This window comes from Rhopalosiphum padi, chromosome 2, assembly GCF_020882245.1.
Source record: "Rhopalosiphum padi isolate XX-2018 chromosome 2, ASM2088224v1, whole genome shotgun sequence".
In the NCBI taxonomy this organism is placed as follows: domain Eukaryota; kingdom Metazoa; phylum Arthropoda; class Insecta; order Hemiptera; family Aphididae; genus Rhopalosiphum; species Rhopalosiphum padi.
In genome coordinates, this window is record NC_083598.1 from 81067989 (window position 1) to 81090785 (window position 22797).

General features: G+C 26.7%; 1 protein-coding gene and 1 pseudogene across 3 annotated transcripts in view; both read left to right on the top strand.

Moving 5' to 3' along the window:
* Positions 1-8277, top strand: part of LOC132922474 (peptide transporter family 1-like) — a 46498-nt gene extending 38221 nt beyond the window's left edge. Inside the window, exons 1-16 of one of the 3 annotated variants that reach the window (XM_060986023.1) lie at positions 182-383; positions 448-486; positions 1700-1772; positions 1874-2015; positions 2112-2204; positions 3786-4060; positions 4316-4398; positions 4495-4662; positions 5005-5256; positions 5327-5590; positions 5671-5777; positions 5859-5987; positions 6074-6176; positions 6291-6419; positions 6834-6938; positions 7007-8277. In XM_060986023.1, the coding sequence (XP_060842006.1) occupies positions 454-486; positions 1700-1772; positions 1874-2015; positions 2112-2204; positions 3786-4060; positions 4316-4398; positions 4495-4662; positions 5005-5256; positions 5327-5590; positions 5671-5777; positions 5859-5987; positions 6074-6176; positions 6291-6419; positions 6834-6938; positions 7007-7159 (2109 nt within the window). In that variant the 5' untranslated portion in view covers positions 182-383; positions 448-453 and the 3' untranslated portion in view covers positions 7160-8277. Of the gene's footprint in view, positions 1-181; positions 384-447; positions 487-1699; positions 1773-1873; positions 2016-2111; positions 2205-3785; positions 4061-4315; positions 4399-4494; positions 4663-5004; positions 5257-5326; positions 5591-5670; positions 5778-5858; positions 5988-6073; positions 6177-6290; positions 6420-6833; positions 6939-7006 lie in introns of those variants that run through there. The other 2 variants (XM_060986022.1, XM_060986021.1) reach the window with 2 other exon arrangements.
* A 7526-nt stretch (positions 8278-15803) lies between these two features.
* LOC132919096 (uncharacterized) lies at positions 15804-22506 on the top strand (annotated as a pseudogene).
* Positions 22507-22797: the final 291 nt, after the last annotated feature.

Here is a 22797-nt window from a genome sequence, read left to right on the forward strand (position 1 = left end):
GTATAATTATTATTTTTTATTTTTTATTTTATTTTTTTATTTATTGGATATTTTGACCTAGATTCGTCAAACGTAAACTGAGTGATAAAAAGATAAAAGATTATTTCGAGTATCGGATTAATTACCTATTATAATTTTAAATTAAAAACAAAATATATGATTTCTATTGTGGTCAATGTAATTGACTCGATAACACTTTGTGCGACATATATATATTTTGACTTGGTGAGGCGTCGTAAGATATCTTAAATTTTCCACTGCTTTGTGATTACAAAACTGCGAATTCGTCAAAGTAAATAAGTGATTGCAAAAACTACAGAGTTAAGCCAGTTTAGGAACGTTAATATTTAACACGCAGTGAGAGCAAAATTATAAAGTTTTTGGTTCGCCAGTATAATTAATTTATTAAGTATTGTGGTTTGTAAATTTCTGTGGTTTTTTTTTCAGCACAACATGGATTTAATACCCGATCAAATGGAAAGACCCGTGAGTTAATAAATATAAATATAATTTAAAATAATCAGCTTATCTATATATATTTTTAATAAAATCATATCAAGTGCATGTAAATTTCACCGAATTCTGGTGGTCAACTTTTTTCTTAACAACTAACATACATGTAAATATCACCAGTATTAAATAAATATAAATTCCATCGATATTATAAGAAAACAATCAAATAAAATTTATAAGGACTATATTTATCATATACTCCATTCAATGATTAAACACGTCACAGTAGGAAGAAAATCGGTTCTTCTGAAGTTCTAATTATCCTTACGCGATACTCTGCTATAGTGGAACTACTGGAACTGTTCTTAACGGTAGATAGTCGTATAAGAATGCGCAGAATTGACGTGTCCTTTTGCTGAAAAGAGCATATAAATATTTATGAGTATTTATATATTTATACACTTATTTAATTTTGAAAATTTAGTATTACACTATAGTTTATATGCTTTATCTGATCAAAATGTAAATTTTACAAACGTATTACTATCTTAAATATCAACACGATGATAAACAAAAAAATCAAACATTTAGGCAATAAAAATGGTTTTTAAGTTTATAACATTAAACACATTGTATAAAAATTAATGTATCCTTAAATTTGAAAGGAAAATGTTTGTTATTACTCGTTATTATAATTAAATTAAGTTTCAACATAGAAATTAAAAATAAAAGTCATAAAAATGATACTATTCAAAAAATAATTTAATCGGAATTGACATTTATTTATCAGGTCAAATGTTAATTATATCAACATTTTTACAGAAAAAAAATTATACCGGTGTAATTTAAATTTAAAAAAAGGTATATAATCAGTAAAATTTATATTCACCCATTAAGTTGAAAATACATAATGTAATAATAATATCTAGAATTTCCTAGACTTAAGTAATTAGGTTTTTTAACGCTAAATTAATGTCTGGTATAGGTAAGGTCGACATTCGAATAAATGTGTTCGAGTGATGTAATGTGCACACATACCTATAATGTTCTCACGTGAATTAAATAAAAAAAAAATGATTTTATTTAAATGTTTTTTGACATTATAGGTGATAAAGGTTTGTTTTAATTAACCTAAGCGATTTGCATAACAATAATTATATTTATAAATATATTTTACGATAATTTATTACTCCTTCAAAGAATATTATTGGATCTCTTTATTCAAAAAAAGTTATTTGATTTTTAGAAATACCCCAAGTCTACATGGTTGATTATAATCTTTGAATTTTGTGAACGATTTACCTATTTTGGATTAAAAAGTAAGTCAATGAAGTGGCATGTTGATAGCTTAATAATTGTAGTTATAACTTTACAAGTTCATTGTTTATTGCTTCGTAATATTTTAATATAATATTCACAGCCATCTTGGTTTTGTACCTGACAACAATATTGAAGTTCAACGGTGACGAGTCGACCATAATATATCACAGTTTCATATTTCTAGCGTACTTCATCCCAGTGCCGGCTGCGATTTTGGGAGACTCTCATTGGGGAAAATTCAAGTACGTTGTATACATTTGGTTTCGAATTTAATCTACTTAAATAACATACCTATCAGATAGTTTAAAAATTAAGGTTTTCATTATGTATTTTTTTAGAACGGTTTTATATATGTCATTAGTCTACGTAGTGGGATGCATAGTGCTCACCGGCGCATCAATTGCAGATATGTTCAATCTGGATGTTCAAAAGTTAATCGACAATTATTTTACAGTATATATAATTAATTTTCTAAACGCAATCCATTTCCCGTCGAATTCATTCGTATCGGTACTCAGTACGGTAGGTGTCAGCAAATAGAGTAAATTTACCTATTATCAAATTTTTAGGTAAGAATATTATCTAAAAATGTCGCATGATTTTATTGATATTATCATTTTAAATTAAGTTATAGCTATGTAAAATATTACAACTTTAATATGTTCATAACTCACTTTAAAATTATATTATCAATAAAAGCTTTATGTGACATTTTCTAGATAATATTTTTAACAAAAAATTTGATAAACCATATGTATTCAGAAAATATAATAGAGGGTGGATAAATTTAACACATTACCCTGTCGCATCACCCTTAAACAAATTTAGAATAATCATTCCACATTTTCAAATTATTCTTAAGCAATTTTCAGTTAAATATTTGTACAATTTAAAAAAATGCTTTTTGCTTATTCACTATTCCAAATTAAATTAAAACCTCATAAAGTAGCCCAATTTTAGCAATGAGTTAAACCTAAATTTTACTTTTATTATAAACATAATTCCAATTCCAAATTTGATAAATTAAAATTACAAAAAGATAAAATCTAAATTTATTTATATGAAACTTTTAAAAATCTTTGTCAAACATAAAACTATTTATAAAATATTATATTTATCATTTTTATCTATCACAATGTCCTCCGCACATTTAAATATGTATTTTAAAATACAAATTGAGTATTTCAGAAATAGGAATACTAAATTAAAATATCGGCAATCATGAACCATTAATTGTTTTATCATTGACGGATAAGAGGGAAGGCCAAGTAATAATATTTATAATACTATCATACTTAAGTATATTATTTTATATTATTACAGTCTAGAATAGAATAGATAATAGATACATAACCCTAAATACACTCTTTAACGTTTCTATAATAGTCAATAGTATAAAACATTTTTTTTTTCGTAATTCTAATTTTTATAAAACCGGGTTGGAAAAGAGATACATGTGACTATGACTCCTAAGATCCTCTCCGGAGCAGTTTTTAAATGTTTAATTGTATTTCGTTATATTAATACCATCAATCATCATATTATTATGATTTTTGCCATAATGCTATTGACCTATTGTCTTTGTAGTGTCAGTAGTCATGTACATACTAGTGTACTAATGGCGTAATTTAAAAATATTGTCAAAAATAAATTCAGTTGTTCAAAAATGATATGTACTGGTATTCTATTTTCACAACAAAAACATAGATTTAAACTGATTTAAATGTGTAACAATACTTGATAAATAGCGTTTCAGAAAAGAATCTTTAGGCCAACATGTTTTTTGTGAGTTTACATATAATAATGCAATTTTTAATTATTTTATATGTACTGTGTTACATTATAAACAATAAATATTATTGTTATCTAATTTTATAATTGTTTTACATTTTACATTTAAAATATTAAAAATCTAAGTACATACATCAAATAATCTTTTAAAACGTCATTATACGTCTCCAAGAGATTTTGAATCATTATCTCAAAATGTTTATGTTGAACTTTATTTTTAGAATCATTGCACTCTTCGGATTATTTTTAATATCAGTCGGTACGGGTGGAATAAAACCGTGCATATATGCATTTGGTGGCGATCAATTTCAATTGCCTCAACAAGAAAAACAACTACTATCCTACACTACCAAGTTCTCGTTTTCCGTATATGTCGGAGGATTGATCACAGCATTTTTGATGCCCGAATTGAGACAAAGCGTACACTGCTTTGGCAGAGATACATGTTTTCCATTGGCTTTCAGTGTAACTACCGTTATGATGTTTTTTTCCATAGGTAAGCATTCTTGATATTTTTGATATTAAATTTATCATCAGGTATCAAAAGATTTATGTAACCACAATTTAAGTATTTTTTTTCTATTTGATACAAAAATTGATGGAAAATATCTACTATTAGTATATTACTATCTCCTTCTTTTCTGACTCAAAATCATAACTCAATCACAAGTCATTCTCAATTACATAATTTGCATATAAAATAAATTTATTTTCAGCATATATAACTGAGTTGTTGTTTTATATGCCACAGCGATATTCTTAACTGGAAAAACCATGTACGTGATGAAAAAACCGGAACGGAACGGATTAACCAGGACGATTGGTTGTATTTTCGTAAGTGTCGTTTAATCGTGTAGTATACTTTATAAATGACCAAAAATATTTTTGAAAGTATCAGTCGTCATTTTCTTGTTACTTTTTGATATTAAGTGCGCACTGCGAGCAAAGATTACTTCGAGCGTTCCCTTCAAGGCCCATTGGTTGGAGTATGCAAAGGAAAAGTATACCGAATCTGAGATATCAGACACGAAGTCTATCTTGGACGTGATCTGCGTATTCACGGCGTATCCGGTGTTTTGGTCACTTTACGAATTACCGGTATAGTACTTATTAGCTATATAATATAAATTACTATGAAGACTATAGCCTATAGGTAGATATCTCTAAAAGTTTTGGTGGCCGAGCTACCCAAAAATGTAATACCTCCCCGAACATAATTGTATATGCTTATAACCACGGAACACGTTAAAAGTAATCAGGCTATGGCTCTTTGTGCCACTTTACTTTGGACAAGGCTAACCCCGTGCTCTCTCACTAAAAAAAGGAAGAAAGTCAATTGAATGTTCATCCATATAAAGATATAAGCCATTGTAAGGTATAAGAATAAGATAAGTGTGTTAACCATATCAATAATGCCACGTGACTTTTGTTTTGAAATAGGGTTCGAGGTGGACATTGCAAGCCACGCTGATGAACGGTCGTGTTGACTTCTTAGACTGGACAATCAAACCCGATCAAATCCAGATGCTTGCACCGTTATTTGGTATAACTGTGCTAGTCCTTTTAGAGGACGTTTTTTATCCAATGCTTGCGACAATAGGTATCCGGAAACCGTTACAAAAGCTCACTTTTTGCGGCGTTCTGGCGGTCATAGCATTTGTAATCGCTGCTCTACTGCAATTTAAAATAGTTGTAAGGCCTATGCTCAAACGTGTAACTTTTATTTTTTATTCACTTTTGATTGATATTTTTTTTTTTTAAGGGAAATACCACTGAAATAGCACCCGGACAAGGACACATTAACATTTACAATGGCTTTGATTGCAACGTGTACTTACAGTCAAAGTCATTACATGTACAGAACTACATCGGCCCGCTCGAAATATTCAATGTCAGCCACACGGTCGTGTCTCAAGACGTAACTTCAGAAGACATTGTCGAGATTACATTAAGTTTTGAATCAAAGTGCAATTTTGTTCCGAAAAACTACGAGTTCAATACCACAGTGACAATAATTGAAGGAAAAGTAAATATTTCGATTATAAAAAAAATATAATATTATTGATTATACATGATATTCTGCTATTTTCTAAAAAACAATTTTAGGTGATATCTTATCACTTGGCCCGATTGAATCCGAACACAATTGCATTAAATCGTGTTGGCATTTATGACAGTTTAGTCAAAGAAAAGTTTGGATACCCTAATTTTAGGTTAGTATCTAAATATTGTCTGTAGTGAGTTAAAAATAGCTTTTATATTTAAAAACAAAAATAATTCATTTTTTTTTTTAGAATTTTATTTGATTACACTTTTGATTTTATCGATAATATTACATTAATCAAGGCTGATCACAACTCTTTAACATCATACTCCCTCTCCTTATTTAACTGGATGGATTTTAATGCCATCAAGGTAGGGAAGTGAGTATTCAATACTTTTATATTATTACATTGGTTATCATTTACAAATAACTTAATTTTAACACGTATAATGAAATCTAAAATAGATATAATATTTCCTATAATGGAAAAATGTTTGCTACACCAACTATGGACATAATACCAGCCACGTTTTATACACTGACATTACAACGAAATGGCGATAAAATGGTAACATTATAAAGTGATTGGCTTGTGGGTTGTTATTAATATCTTGTGAAACACGAGAAAATATAATAAGATTTTTTAATTACTAAGTAACTAATAAGAAATAAATGTGTATAGGATGTACGGTTATTTTCCAAAGACGAAGGAAACTACATTCACCTAATGTGGCAACTTCCACAATATTTGTTTATGAGTATAGCTGACATCATATTCATGGTCACGGTAGTAAAGTTTGCATTTACCGAGGTATCTATATTTTTTTTTATGTAATAGGTTTATGACATTTTTTATTATTCAAGTAAACATCATTTCATTATGAATATATTAAATTTAATATGATTCTTCTATTTAAATAATGTTTATATAGCCCATTTTACATTTATATGTATACATATATTTTCAAAGTATTAAATTACTAATTTTCATGCCTTAATAGAAACATATTTTTTTTTTTTTTTTTGAAAATTATATAAAAAAAATATGTGTAAAATGTTATTATCACAATATATTACACCAAAAACGCGGATGCTATGACAAATATTATAATAATAGAGTTTAAATGTTACGTTCATATTATTGCAAAATTTATAAATAATTTATAAAATCATAATTGATTTATGATTTTGATATGGCTTAAAAAATATACTCTTTTTAATAAAGGCGCCAACAAGCATGAAGTCATTCATAGCCGCTGCTAGTTTATCGACCATGGCATTTGGAAATGTCTTGGTTATTATAATTTCAACGATGGGCATTAAAAATCAAGTATCTATTAATTATTTTATTTTAATAATATAATTTACTTGAAATCAATTTTGTTGTTTTTGATTTAGGCATATGAATTTCTACTATATTCTGGCCTCATGCTTGCTGATACTTTATTATTAGCTTATTTTAGTGTGGTTTATCGGAGTAAAAATACCGTCATCACTGACGCAATAACGCTAAATGAGAACACAATGAATGAAACAACTGGTTTTGACTGAATATTTTTCGTTTTAATACAATTTGACAATATTATCTACCACGCTCAAAAAAATTATTAATTTAAAGTTGAATTTTCGTGATGGTTATTACAAATATTTACGTATTGAAACTGATATAGGTACTATGCAATTATGTATTATTTTATGCTTAATTCAAAGATATTTTTACTATCATTGATGAACTCTAGTTTGTGTTCTTTAGAATTATTGAAAACAGAAATATAATTTAGTTTGTGATTTTCGTATATTATTATATTCATTTCACAAGTTTAATATTTTATATTAAGATATATTTTTTGCAATACTAGGTATATGTGGTAACTATACACATCATTAATTTATCTTTAAAAACTGTTTTTATTTTTTTTTTTTTAAATAATAATAAATATTATTTGGATTGTACGTAGAAAATTAGACTGCTGGAATATAGGCTATCGAATGATTGAGAAAGTTGTACATTTTTAGCTGAATGATTGAGAATACTTAAAATTAACAAAGAACTTACCATTAATTTAAAAAAACCAATACAACTGAGAAGGAATTTTCGTGCAACGTTGCCATTTAATTTATTTGGATATCAAAGAATTCACCACGTTATATTTTGTTGGTCGAACGATTGATTTTCAGTTTTAACATAGTTGCAAGTTAATCCTTATTAGTTAAAGAAAACATTTTTTATTAAACTTAAATGCAATAATAAAAAATATTGATAATAATAACTTATATTACTCATTTCCTTATTAATGTATAAAATGAAATTAAAATAATATTAATGTATGTACCTAAATATAATTTGTTATAATAATATTTTCGAAATAAGTCATAAGTTGATGATTATAATCTTATAAAAATATTTAGTCACCTGTCACCTAATAAATAAAAAACGAGTTTGTAATAAATTATAAGTCTGACATAAATTAGAAATCAATATTCATTATTCACGATTATCACAATCATAAACTTATAAGCATATTTGTATAAAAATATAATTAATATGTAATTCGTTACCTATAATATAGCTAATTTATTATATCAGTTACAGTGTAGCGTAAACTAACACACATATACTCTAAATATTTTAATAAATTACTTACATTTTTATTTACCATACACCGCATATATTAATTATGATTGTTTAGTATTTTGTTAAAAATCTAATAAATATCGTTTAATACCAATTCTTAATATTTGAGATGTTGTTAAAAAATAATGAAAAAAACAAATGTTCTCAATCATATAACTAAAAAAATTTTTCTCAACCGTACCGCTCTCAATCGTATTTTACCAGTCTATGCTATATATATCTTTAACAATTATAATATTATGTAGATCGTTTAAATAAATTATTGTGAGTAATTAGAAATTTGTTTTGAGTTAATGTTTTAATGTTTTATTCAAATTATTTTAGTATCATTGGTTACTTATGTATTTGATATATAGTTGATAGTTATATGAATGAATACAGCAGTTATGGGTAAATTGAAAAAAGTTCCTAATTGGATGTCATATAGTTCATCGATTATTGAGATTACATAATATTACAACAGCATCACTAGACTATAAGAATCGGCCACATAGAAATTTCACATAGTTTCTAAATGGTCTACAAGGACGTCCCAATAAGCATTTTTTTCGGGATGCTTTGATACCAAATCAATTTTCATCGAATTCCGAATAGTATAGGTACGCCGAGGTCAGAGAAAATGGTATGCTTCCGGAATCTCTCGCTGCACCACTCAATAAGGATTCCTAAAACTCTATCTCTGCTTCAATCAAAGTTATTTTCGTTACCGATCTATTCAACAAACTATTATAATTGTCCAGTATGTTATAAATTATAACGTATACATACAATATGTATGTGTTACATAAAGTACAGTTGAGTGTTAAACGGCGTATTATTTAGGCAATATACGTACATTAGTGTGTAATAATATAGAAAAAGTTTTATAAGTTATAAATCTGCTATAATAAAATGTATAATATAATATTATGAAATATTTATTTGTGTATTATTTTGGATAACAATAGTTCATTAGGAGTTGTGCGAGGGGGGTGTTTATTGTTTACTTTTTTAACCTCTATAGGTTGGTAATTGCTATAGAGTAGCTTACACATGAATTTAGATTTAATTCACGAAAATCTAATAATTATTACAAGTATTTTTGTTTATTTAAATAGTCACTACTGGTTACATATTATATACTATTATTGTAATAATTATTATAAATATAGAACATAAACATTTTTACAAATATATTTTTAAAATAAAATAAATTTTATTACATTTCAATGATTACTTATATAATTTTTTTTCTAAATCTTGTACATAATATTTTTATGAAAACATATAAAGACAACTAAAATAATCTTATTTACATCGGTCCTTAATCATTCGTTGAATTTGCATTTATATCGCATATTATACTGTTATTATCAAATTATAAGTCAATATACCTTAGATTGTTTATAAGATATCACCTAGACAAGGGCGTGCAATGGTTATCAATGGATTTGATTGAAACGTGTTCGGACAATCGAAATCGTTACACGTACAGCATCAAATCAGCCCACTCAAAGTATTCAACGTCAGTCGTACAGTCGTATCTCAAAACGTCTCGGGAGACATCACTAGGATCGTATTATGTTTAGAATCAGAGTGCATTTTTGTGTCGGAGTTTATACCACAGTGATAATAATCGAAGCAGAAGTGAATGTTTTGATTTTATTGTAATTAATCATTTCACTGGAAACTAATACAGAATTATATAATATTACGTTCTACTATTAGAGTTTATACCACTTAAACAGCATATAAAGTTGGATTGATAAAAATAGGCTGATTGACTAATAATAATAATTTTATTTACAAGTATCGAGAATCTCTGCTAATTTAATCAAACCTGTTGTCTGTACAAGTTGATTTAATTATTTAGTATACAACTGAAATATATGTGTTTAATTTAAATATAATTTAATAAGATATTTTTATAATAATAATTTATCTAATCTTGACAATAACAGGGTATAATTATGAACAAACATGCCATAGAATGTTGCGAATATATTCATTATATCATTAACTAAAAATTTATTAGCCAAGAAAAATTTGAAAATATAATTTTATATAAGAAAAATAAGTTAAATAATATTTAAAGCAAAAAATCTCTACGATTAATAATTTTTGAATTATAACAAAATAACTAAAAACTTTCCAGGAAAAAATCATGATTATTTATTTAAATATAATTTAACTTAAAATGTGCATAACCAAGAATTACTGCCTAAATATTTTTGTTATTTTAAATGTTGTAAGCAAACTTAATTAGAATTTTAGTATTTTGTTTTCAAGGTCATAATTAGTGCATCGTTTAAATGCAGACTAGTTTTATTCGCACAATTATCTCGTATGACATTGCGTTTTATATTTACAATAACATATTCATGAGAAAAAATAGAGGTTTTTCTAATAAATTATTTGATTATATACCTTTTGCAATTATTTTAGGTTATTTATTATTATTTGGTCCAATTTAATCCAAACACAATAGTATTAAATCGTAATGGGTGTTCGAAATCGTGACAGTTTAGTTTAAATGTGGAAATCTAAAAATGAGGTACCTATATTTCTAAATATTGTCGGTTTTCCTATAGTTTCTATATTGAAATAAGAAAAAAATTTATTTTAGAATTTTGTTCAATTATATATTTGATTTTGATATTATGTTACACTGATCAATAGAAAGAACAACTCGTCAACCTAGTATATCCTCTGAATCTGATTCGAGAGATAAATTTTAATGCTACGAAGGTGAGAAAGTCAGTATCAATAAAATATTTATTTGCAAATAATATATTATTAATACTGATAATAAAGTCCATATAATATAATCTATACTATAACTGAAAAATATCAACCATACCATACTATATATTCATAAAAAGTGTCATATTATTAGGACAACCCAAATTTTATTGTTTTATACACTTACTATAAAACAAAATTCTGATAAAATTATAACATCATAGGATACATAATTTATGGGTTATATTGGGGTATATATTAATAGTTATCTTGTGAAATATTAAAAACTAAAGATTTATTCATATTTTGTACATTTTTTTTTCAGTTTAGAAATGTTAAGTAATTTGCTTCATGGAAATATTACAAATATCATATTATGATACATATCACTGAACGTCTTAGCGTCTAGTTAATTAATAGATATAAATTAATTGATACTATTTTCCTAATTATGATCTATATAATTACTAATTAGCAATATGTCTAAATAATATTCGTTTTATTCAATACAAATATTTCAAAAAAACCGATTTTAGTATTGATTTGGGACACCCATTTAGTCCCAAAAATAAAAACATTGCAATCCGGCAAGTACAATTTAAGTATTGCATTTAATATACCTATCCATTTAATCTTGATATCATGTCTGTTCAAAGCAATAAAATAGTGAGTTGATGTACCTATATAACTATTACATATATGATATAAATCTTGAATATTTTCTTGATATGTCTATCAAAAATAATTTTCATTTCAATCAACAATATGTTATTTATTATTGTTTCATTTAAACCGCTTCAATAAACAATATTATGCTATTTATTATTGTTTGATTTTTATCTCGTACAATTGTTTTAACAATATTATAATTATTATTTTATATTACTATTTTTACTTGTATTTAACGATATTTACATCTCCATGTTATACAAATATATTAATAGAATAACGTTATGAACATTTTTGAATATTAGGTGTATACTGAAAAGTGTATTATGTTATACATCTATAATATTAATACTGCCAATTTTCCATACTTGCGCAATTCACTTTTTTTAACACTAAATCAATTAATATCCTGTTACCTAATAGCTCCATTAACGATGAACCGTTTTTCAAATTTATTTTAGAACTTGCTACTAATGGGTTAATAAATCCCCTCATTTCTCTCCTTACAGCTATACCACACAATACACAAACAACTTATTCCATTGTCCACATTTATCTCTACCTCATTAATTTAATTATCATAATATCTTTACTCACAGATTATGTTATTTATTATCTGTACATTTTAATAGAACTCCAACCTACATTTATTTTATTACTATATTTCAACCTTATTGTGTTTTACTAATATTGCATTTATTGTGTATTTAATATTATCTCCATACGCATAAGATACGTATAATAAATATCAAGCTATAATACTACTCGTTAATCGTCGAAAGCTAAAAAAAAAACACCAAAATCAATGAGTATTATAATACATACATATCTACAAACACATATATTTGAGTGCAGAGTATTATACACATCAAGTAACTTATTTTTGACCTCAAATTTTGATGTAAGCTTGTTTAAGGTAACTGCAGCGATATCAAAATATTATATAATATTAAAACACTTATCATAACAGAATTAAATATAAAATTTAAAATAAATTATAAGTTTTTTTAGAAATATCCCCAGTCTGCGTGGCTTATCTTATTCAATGGATTTTGCGAACGATTCAACTTTTTTGGATTGAAAAGTGAGTCAATATTGTAGCTTAACTGCAAAATGTGATTTTTTACTAATATTAGTATATTATAACGATTTATATTTACAGTTGTTTAAATTTTGTACTCGACGACAACGTTGAAGTTTAACGTTGAGAACAGATTCTACGATACTATATAACAGTTTTGTGTTCTTAGGAAACTTTATAACTATGCCAGATGCAATCCCCACAGATTCTTATTGGGTAAAATAAATTACGTAACTGACTGCTGTCTTATTTTAGGTTTCATCGCGTTTTTTTTTTTTTAGAACAATAATATGTTGTATAAACTGAGAATGATGGTGCTCACCAGCGTATCAATAACACACATGTTGAACACATCAATAACACACAGCAAAAGTTAATAAACAACTGTTTTACAGTACGTATAAGTTTTCCCAACAAGAAAAACATCTATACTCCACTTCGCTACTAAATTCACGTTCACCATTTACATTGGATCGGTTTTCGCGAAGTTTTTAGTGCCTGGATTGAGACATTGCGCACACTGTCTTCATACAGAATATATAGATATATCCGTGTTTCCCATTGGCATTCGGTATACCAACCGTGATGATATTCTTTCCAATAGGTGTTTATTTAATGTATAACTCCGGAGGAGAAGTGATATTATAACCATCGCTACCTAATCCCTCGACTATATTAAAATTTACATAAAAATTACTCTTCCACCTTGCCACACAATCACCAACCAATCATAAGACTTACTCTATCACGCAAATAATATAATGGATATACAATGTATATCCACGCTCTAACGCATTAACGACTGCATTAACGTTTGACATGCCACAGCAATATTAGTTAAAAGAAAAAGCGTGTATGATGCGAAGAAGAAATCGGAAGGTAACGTCATTGCCAGAACGTTTGGTTGTATTTTTGTAAATTTTAAGTGTCGTCTTAAATGCAGTGCACTGTGTACTTACTGAGAGTAAGCGAAAATAATTTTTAGATGTATCGATAAATATTCGTTGACTACAAACCAAAATGGTGTAAATGCTAATTATAAAACTCCGTTAGAACAAAACCAAAATTATTACGAAGAAATAAATAAACTCATTAATTTTCAATATCAAAATTTTATTGTAAAAATTTACGTTCAATAAATATAATTTTTAATATGGATTTTAAAAATTATTTATCTAAGTATTATAAATATATAAGACTAATGAGTATCGAGTAAAGAAAAAAATATTGGTTGCTTACTCAATAAAACACAACTAATCTGCATTTTTTTAAAATATCATAATAAATAAAAATATGATGTAACCACCACAAAATTGGTATATATTTGTAAATTTTAACTTAAAAGACATAATGAACACCATAATGTATCTTTACCTCTAATGGATGTTAATTATTATAAAAAATAATAAATATATATTATAATGTGATGTAAGGACCAAAAATTAAAATAATTTTAAAATATACATATCAAATAAACTACATAATAATGTTTTATCGTGACGAAATATGTTTTAATAATAGATTTAAATAATACAAAAATTACAAAAGTTACAATATTATAAAAAATACAATTAAATGATTTACTTTTTAAACCATTAAAAATATGATGTATCCTATTATTATTGTATGTACATTGATCGGGAACTTTATTATCGTATAACAATATCGGTGTTTAGAAACAGTTGCTTCCGCCCTTTTGGCTTCGAGCAGTTCGAGCCGTCAAATTATAGCCTCGATTATCGCTTCGTAATCGAGTTAAAATTGGTTTTAAAGTACGCAATGGGCATTAAAATGACGCCATCCGTCCCAGCATAACCCATTGGTTGGAGAATGCAAAATAAATGTACATTAAACTGGCCAAACCTGAGATATCGGAAATGAGGTCTAGCTTGGACGTGATTTGCGTATTCACGACGGCGTACCCGCGGTGTTTTGGTCGTTGATTGAACAAATGTTAATTTTTTACCATACAAATTGTTTACCTATTGTAAAATAATGAAAACTGTATAATGTATATATTTTATATGCATTATGCAAAACATTTTAGGACATTTCTTATCAGTTGGTCCGGTTAAATCCGAACAAAATCGTATTAAATCGTGACAGTTTAATTAAAAAACAAAAATTTGAAAACCCAAAATCGAGGAACATAATATATAAATATTTTATGTTTTTAAATATTTTCTTAATACCAAAACCATTGAGTATAGAATTTTTATCGACCACACATTAATAATTTTGACGATAAATGAAATTCACTAGGGCAGATCAAAACTCGTTTACCACGTAGGTACTCTCTCTCTCTTTATTTCGAGGGATGAATCTTAATACTATAATAGTGGGAAGTCTGAACTCTGAAATGAGTATCCAAAACATTCATAAAATTAAATTGTTTAATTAAAAATAATTTATTTTTAATACGTATAATGAAATCCATACCAGCTATAATATATATTACAACGGACAAATATTAGTCACACTAACTATAGACATAATACCTACCTACCAAATCGTTTGCACTCGCATTACAATGAAATGGCGATAAAATGGTAAAATTATAGAGTATTAATTTTAACCTGTAGTTTATAATTAATATTTTGTGAGCTACACGAATATGATATAACAAGATTTTGTAAATACAATAGAATTGTATAATATAGTATGTACATTTGTTTACTTAATACGAAGGATACCTATAAGGATATACTATATTATTCATATAATGTGGCGACTACCACAATATTTGTTCATGAGCTTATAGCTGACTCCATATTCATGGTCACCTCTGTAAAATTTGCATTTAGGTGCGTATAATTATAGTAAATATTCAATTTTATTTTTATTGTTATCATTTTTAAATTATCTAATTTATATTTCAGTATATTATTATGCCTAATTAAAATGTTGATATTATGATATTTTGATTAATGAAATAATTCCCCCCCTCCCGAAAATATTTTTTGTATATATTGTTTAATACTTGGATTGGTTATTTGATATAGGCCTCGATGGACATAAAATCCTTCATATCTTCCGTCGGTTCATTAACAATTGCATTTTGAAATTTGTTGTTTGTAATTATACCAAAAATGTCTATTCAAAATCAAGTATTTATTAGTTATTATTTTTTTATTATTATTTAATGTGTATATTAATTGATTTTATCACTTTTATTTGTGATTTAGGCACAAAAATTTCTACTATACTATGGTCTTAAAATGGCCGATGCTGTATTGTTATTAGGTTACTTTAGAGTGGAGAAAATTGAAGTAACAACATCGGAAAAAAACGAAAAAAATGACTGTTTTTGAATATTATTGTAAAAAACCAATAAAAAAAATATCGAATAATGATATTTTGTTAAAATACAGAAATACATTTTGTATAAAGACCTATTCGACATTACTGCATTACTGTATAACACTTTATTTTATATTAAAAATGTCATGGCTCATGAAATATTAATTATCATTACTCAAATAAGTACGCGTTATCGTTTAGTTTGAGAGCATCTTTAATATTTTATTTTTTATTTATCAAACTTAATATAAATTAATATATTTTTTCTATACTGTGACTAAGTGTTTAATAAGAAATATTTACTTACAAATCGTCATGTAATGTTTGATTTTCTAAACGTTATACGCTTGAAGATGACGTGACAAATTTACAGAAAAGCGGAGCGTACTCCGTATACAACTGCCTAGAAAATGAGGACCGTCCTTGAAGTGATTCGCGTGTTTGTGGCATACCCAGTATTCTAGTAATTGAGTGAACAAATGGTAAGGGTAGGTTATACATTATTAACCACCACTATAAATAAATATATATCGACACGATTTATATTGTGATACGACGTCGTTTACGACTACCACAGGCAATGTCGTTTGAATTCTTCGCGGTAAATTGGTCGTAGTAATTTTGGCTGGGTGAATTGGTCGCTACGGTAGTATTGTCGCCCATGCGTAGGTAATTTTAGCGTGTGAAGATGAATAGAATACTTAATTAAAATTATAATAATCATTTCCTCAAATAAATATTAAATAGGTATTGTCAAAATAATTAATTATAGTTCAAATCAAAGGTTGTCACAAATGGATAAAAATAAAAATCTAATTTAAATTTTCTATCGAATATTAACAGTTGTGATCTGTCGTTAATAATTATATTGAAATGCTTTAGTTGTATTCGATGTATCTCCAAACCCTAACGGTGCCAATAGGTGTGTGGTATACTGCAGATATAATACGTAGGCAATAGATTAAAATTAATCTAAATATTTTGAAATGTTGAAATGCTTTTGTTGACAGTAAAATAGTAAAATATAATTATATACTTGCATAATAGTTTCAAATATGCACAAATAATATTATTTTTATACATAAAAAAAAAATTGACACCATATAATTATTATTCGTTTAAATATAAAATTAATATAAATATCTATAGTAAAAAAAATTTCGTATGTTTTTTGAATTTAAAAACGAACTATTTATGAGAAACATTGAAATAAATGTTGAAGCCTTAAGCTCTTAGCTATAAAAAGGTGGACAAACGGGTGTCACCTTTCTGTGCATTAGATATCGAATGGGCCACCATAATAGATTTGTTAAATTTGAATTCAATGATATATCGTTGTATTTGAAAAACGATTCTGAGCGCAAACGGTCAAAATATATTTCGTGGTATCTTCTTTTTTTTTTTTTTTTTGTATAGCTATTAAAGTAATTTATTTTAATTTTAGTATAACAGTAGGTTGATGTAATATTTAACAAAAATATTACATTTTTATAATATTATTTGAATTTAATTATTATAATAATAAATATTTATAGCGTATTATATCAACTCATATAATTCAAAATTTAATGACATCTTTCAGTAAATACCGTAAAACAGTAAAAATAAATGTAATATTTTAAAATAAATCAAAAATGTCATTTCGTATATTAAAATATTCATAATAATATAATATACGTACAAGTTTTAAGCCCTCGCGAATAATGTTTTTAATTATAACAAAATAATACATTATAACAACGTTATTCATCGTTAAAATACGTAATTTTATACAAATCTGAACTTAAAATGTCTATTAAATATAATTGCCTTTCTATATTAAACTTATGGTTTAAGTATAAATTATTTAATAAGAAAAATCTTGTATTAAATTTACAAAACTTAGATACAAAACGAAAAATATACATAATATACATAATTAGTGAAAAATATGATAGGTATATTATTAAATAAAATCAAAGAATCAAAACGTCTTCAAGATTAAAAATCAATTCACTATCAGCTACTCAAACGGTTTGATATTGTTCATTTTTGTGTAAAGGAAAAACTGATTACTCCGATAAATAGTGCCTCGAATACTCGTAAATGCGTTACTATATTCACTATAATAATTTATATGAAATTATTCATGAAGCACATATTGCAACAGATTATTGAGGTATAAACCGTATTGTATATGTTGTTAATATAAAATACGAAAATATTAATATTGACTTTGAGGCTATAAATATTTATTTTTAATTATTCTAGTCATGACAAAAAAATATATTATGTCCAAAAAAGGTCTTACAGTTACACTTATTACACGCACCAAAATGAATTCACGTTGCCAAGTATACTTAATTAATAATTAATATGCAGGAATACCCTGATAACGATCACAATTTTACGAATTTACAAATTGAGAATAAAAAAGGTTTTTGGATTGAAACACCGCCAGTTTCAAAAACTAATAAAGATCTACTATTACGAATTTAAATTCATTCTGTATATAATAGAACCAGAGTTTTGTAAAAATGTAAGTTTTTTTTTTGAGTTATCATTTATTCAAACAAAAGTCAACTTGAAACCTTTAAACTTTTAGCAGATACTTTTCTTTCGTGTATCATAATATATACATTTACGCAATTCATTTTTTTTTCGATTAAACTGTTTATTGTCGTATATATCATACGTATGTAAGTCAAATATAAATATTTTATGGTACTTCTAAACATATCAATAAATCATAATATTTACTTTACTCCAATTATTATTACTCCGCGTTATAGAGGACAATTATTATTATTATTATTTTATGATATGTACCCAAAACATCAAACAAATGTTATAGTAATTTATATTAATCGTCATATTGTATTAAATTAAATAGTAACCTCGCTTATAATGAATGTTAAATAAAAGATTATTTCAAATAATACCAGTCTGAGTACTATATTATTTATAACATTCACTTTTTAATAAATACGTTTATCACTGTTTAGTGTTTCAAAACTGAGCGAATTCGTAATCAAATAGCAGACAAATACTTATATCCTATATAGGAGCGTGGAGTGCTCAAATTAAATGTCACATACGTTAGAAATAAATAATACTACAATACGGTTCATCCGAACGATAGGTTTTATAGTACATATAGGAATTTTTCAATTTTCTATAGAGAATTTCGAAATACCTACACATATAATGCCTTCCATAAATAACTATAGGTATAATACACAAAAAACTAAAATAATGAGTTTTCTATGTTGTAATTTATGTAAATAATATGATTTTTACCATTTTATACAGTTATGGCTGATATGTTATAAAATATAACTGATATATAAAATATTATAGCGTTACTTCATCAACGGCGCTCTATAAACAGTTAAATTTGTTCTAACAATTCTCGTTGTAGTATTTCATTCTTGAAGCCACTTCTAAGCCACATAGAACCCACGCTATTTTACAGTTATCTTATTTCCTACATAATTGTTTTAAAACCCTAGTTTATGGCTTCCTTTGGGACTCAAATTTCATACTCTATCAATTTATATCACATTCAACATCTGCCTTTAACAGAATAACTTTAACAACAAAATTGAACTATTTTTATAGTTGTTTTTCTTCTTATGAAATTGCATTATTAAATAATAATACAATATTATTACTACAGAACTTGAAATGAAAAAATACTCAAATTTATTTGTAGATACATGAAACTATTTATTTTTATTTTTTGAAGTCAAATATATTAAACCAATTTAAAACAAAATATGATAGCTACTTGTTTCAACGTAGTTCTATATTATAAATTCCTTTTATAACAATACTATTTTAAAATATATAAAAATAATAATACATTTTTTTGTACGTTATAGTTAATGCAAATACCTCGTATGTGTTTGATTTTGAATTAAATCGACATAAACATCGTTATTATTGCTGTCATATCTATATTGTTTTTGTACATAAAATATTTTATTTTTTTTTTTTTAGAAATGAGTAATGAACCCATTAGGCGATTTATGTCTCATCCAAATGCGGATCCCTTATTCCTTGAATATATTTTGAAAATTAATAGTTATAATATATTTATATGCATTGTTTGTTTTATTTTTTTTCTGTATTTAAATTAAATTATTACTTTTTTAAAAAGGGCTCATGGTCGTATATTTCATTAATAAATAAATAAACATACTCGTCAACGGTTCACGCACTTGGAAGCGTAGGTAGTGAGCGCCGGTGCTTCGATGACGGATATTTTTAACATCGACTTAACAAAAGTCAATACCTACGCGATGATATTACGGTAGATGATTAATTTTCGAAACATAGAACGCATTTTATATCGGAACATTCAGAACATTCCAGTGTATTAATAAGAAGTCTTTGATAAATGATAATATTTCAAAACCATAAGAGTCGGAATTCATAGAATACCTACCATATCGAAAAAAAACAACTAGAAAATATATTTTAAGTACCGATATTCAAGGACACTTGATTAAATAGTCGGATGTATAATGCATTAATGTATACCTATTTCTGTGATAAAATAAAATACTCTGCGCGTTCCATAAAATCAGTACGACTCGTAGCACCGTTTGATTCGTCAACGATAAGTCTATCTATATCTGTAAATCCATGCATGATAAACGTATCACTATGTAAATTTAAAGAAGTATTATGTCTATTTAAAATCACAACGACGTATATTATATGTATATATTAGGGTTTGTGAATATAAATTTACTATAATAAAACGAATATACATTCGTTCAATATAATGATGATCAATAAAGTTTGGTCTCGACAATGGTCAACAGCAAAATAATGACTTTATGTGCCTAAAAAACACGCATCGAAGACACGTCGAAGTAACTTATCTAATTAACTAATTAACTATCGACAATATCAACCAGAATAAAAGTAGCATGTGTTCATCACAACGTACTCTAAGCCAAAAATATCTTTGTTTTTCAAAACAATAATTTTTTTAAATTTTTTTAATATAGTCATAATTTTTTAGAGTTTTGGTTGTCTTCGAATTATTCATCATATCTATCAGCACAGATGGCATAAAACCATTTTCGCGTTTGTTGGCGATCAATTCTGGCAGCAAAAAAAAAAACAGTTACAGTATTCGCCGTAAGCGTTGGTGTGTTGATCTCGACATTTTTTACGTCTAAAACGAGACACAGCGTACGTTGTTTTGATAGAGACACGCGTTTCCCGTTGGATTTTAGTGTACCGGCCTTGTTGGTGTTATAGGTATATATTATTATTATTATATTTGCAGTTTATATTATAATTTTACCCTCACCTTGTTTAGCGAGGATAAAATTATACCCTCGCCAATGTATATACGCACAATTTAAAGTGTTTATTCACTGTATAATTGATGAAAGTACGTAAAATATCTACCTGGCTGTTTGAAAACTTCTCTTCTTTGATTTCTTTGGTTTTTCCTCGCTAATGCACCATCATACGTTATTAGTACGGTGTTCCCACATATTATATTTATAAACAATGTTATTAATTTAAGTGCCAACACTCATAATTTTGAAAAGTTTTAACTTTGTTGAAAATATTTAAATTAGGTACATAATTTTATGTCATCACGACATTTATATTTTTACAATTTTTTTAATATATTACTTTTTTGGGTGAAAGAATACATTTATAATTTCATAGTCTAAAGAAAAGAATTCAAAATGTTATTAGAGCAAAGTAATTCGAGGCGCTTAAAGACCCTAAATCCGGTCCAAGATCTAAAAGTTATGTCACCGTGGATCTATAATCTTAAACACTTCTACGTCGCATCCGTTCTGTCACAAAGTTTCCGATGGACGTTACAAAGCTATACTGATGTTCATCAAACGCGTGGACTACTATAGGGCTGGTCAATCAAATCCGATTAAATACGGACATTAACGCCATTATTGGATCTGACGTTACTCGCTTTCTTCGACGTCGTTTTTTATTCATTTCAAGTCATGATTGGCGTCCGTAAATCGTTACAAAAACGTACGTTAAGCAGCCTGTCCTGGCTATAATTTTATTTCTGTTCATTGCTCTATTGCAGTTTAAAAATTTTGTAAGACCTATTGGCTCGAACGAATAGTGTTTTTTTTTTAATTCCCCTCTGATGCAGATTTTTAAAGGATAATACCACTGAAATAGTATCTGGACAATGGCGCGTAAATATTTACAACTGATTCGATTACACCGTATAAGTACGGTCAAGGTCATTGCATCTCTAGTACAATATTAGCTCACTCAAAAATTCAAAATGATCAACGTCTGCTCTGCAATACTGTCTAAGGATAACGTCGTCGGTGTTACATTAGGTTTCGAAACGAAGTGCTCGTTTGTACCTGACAACTATGGGCTAGATACCACCGTGTCGATAATTGAAGGAGAAGTAAATGTTTTTATTTTAAAAATCAACAATTTCACAGAAAACAATTTAAATACACAACATTAAACAATATTGTAATACGCAGTAGTCACCGCTCATAGAACTTACTTAAAGAACAGAGTACTTGTGCCCATTAACGAATGAGCACATAATGTGTAAGCTTATTTAATTTGGCTGTGAAATATCTACTAATAAATATTCATTATTACGTAATTATTTCAAATGTATGTTTTCATTCATAAATAAACACAACATGAAAATTAATAATGATAAAAATAGAAAATGTTTTCTTTCAAAAATGTTGTTTGTAATAATTTTAAATTAGGTATATAAAAAAAAATATATCCAATAACTTTAATATTCTTTAATATGATACG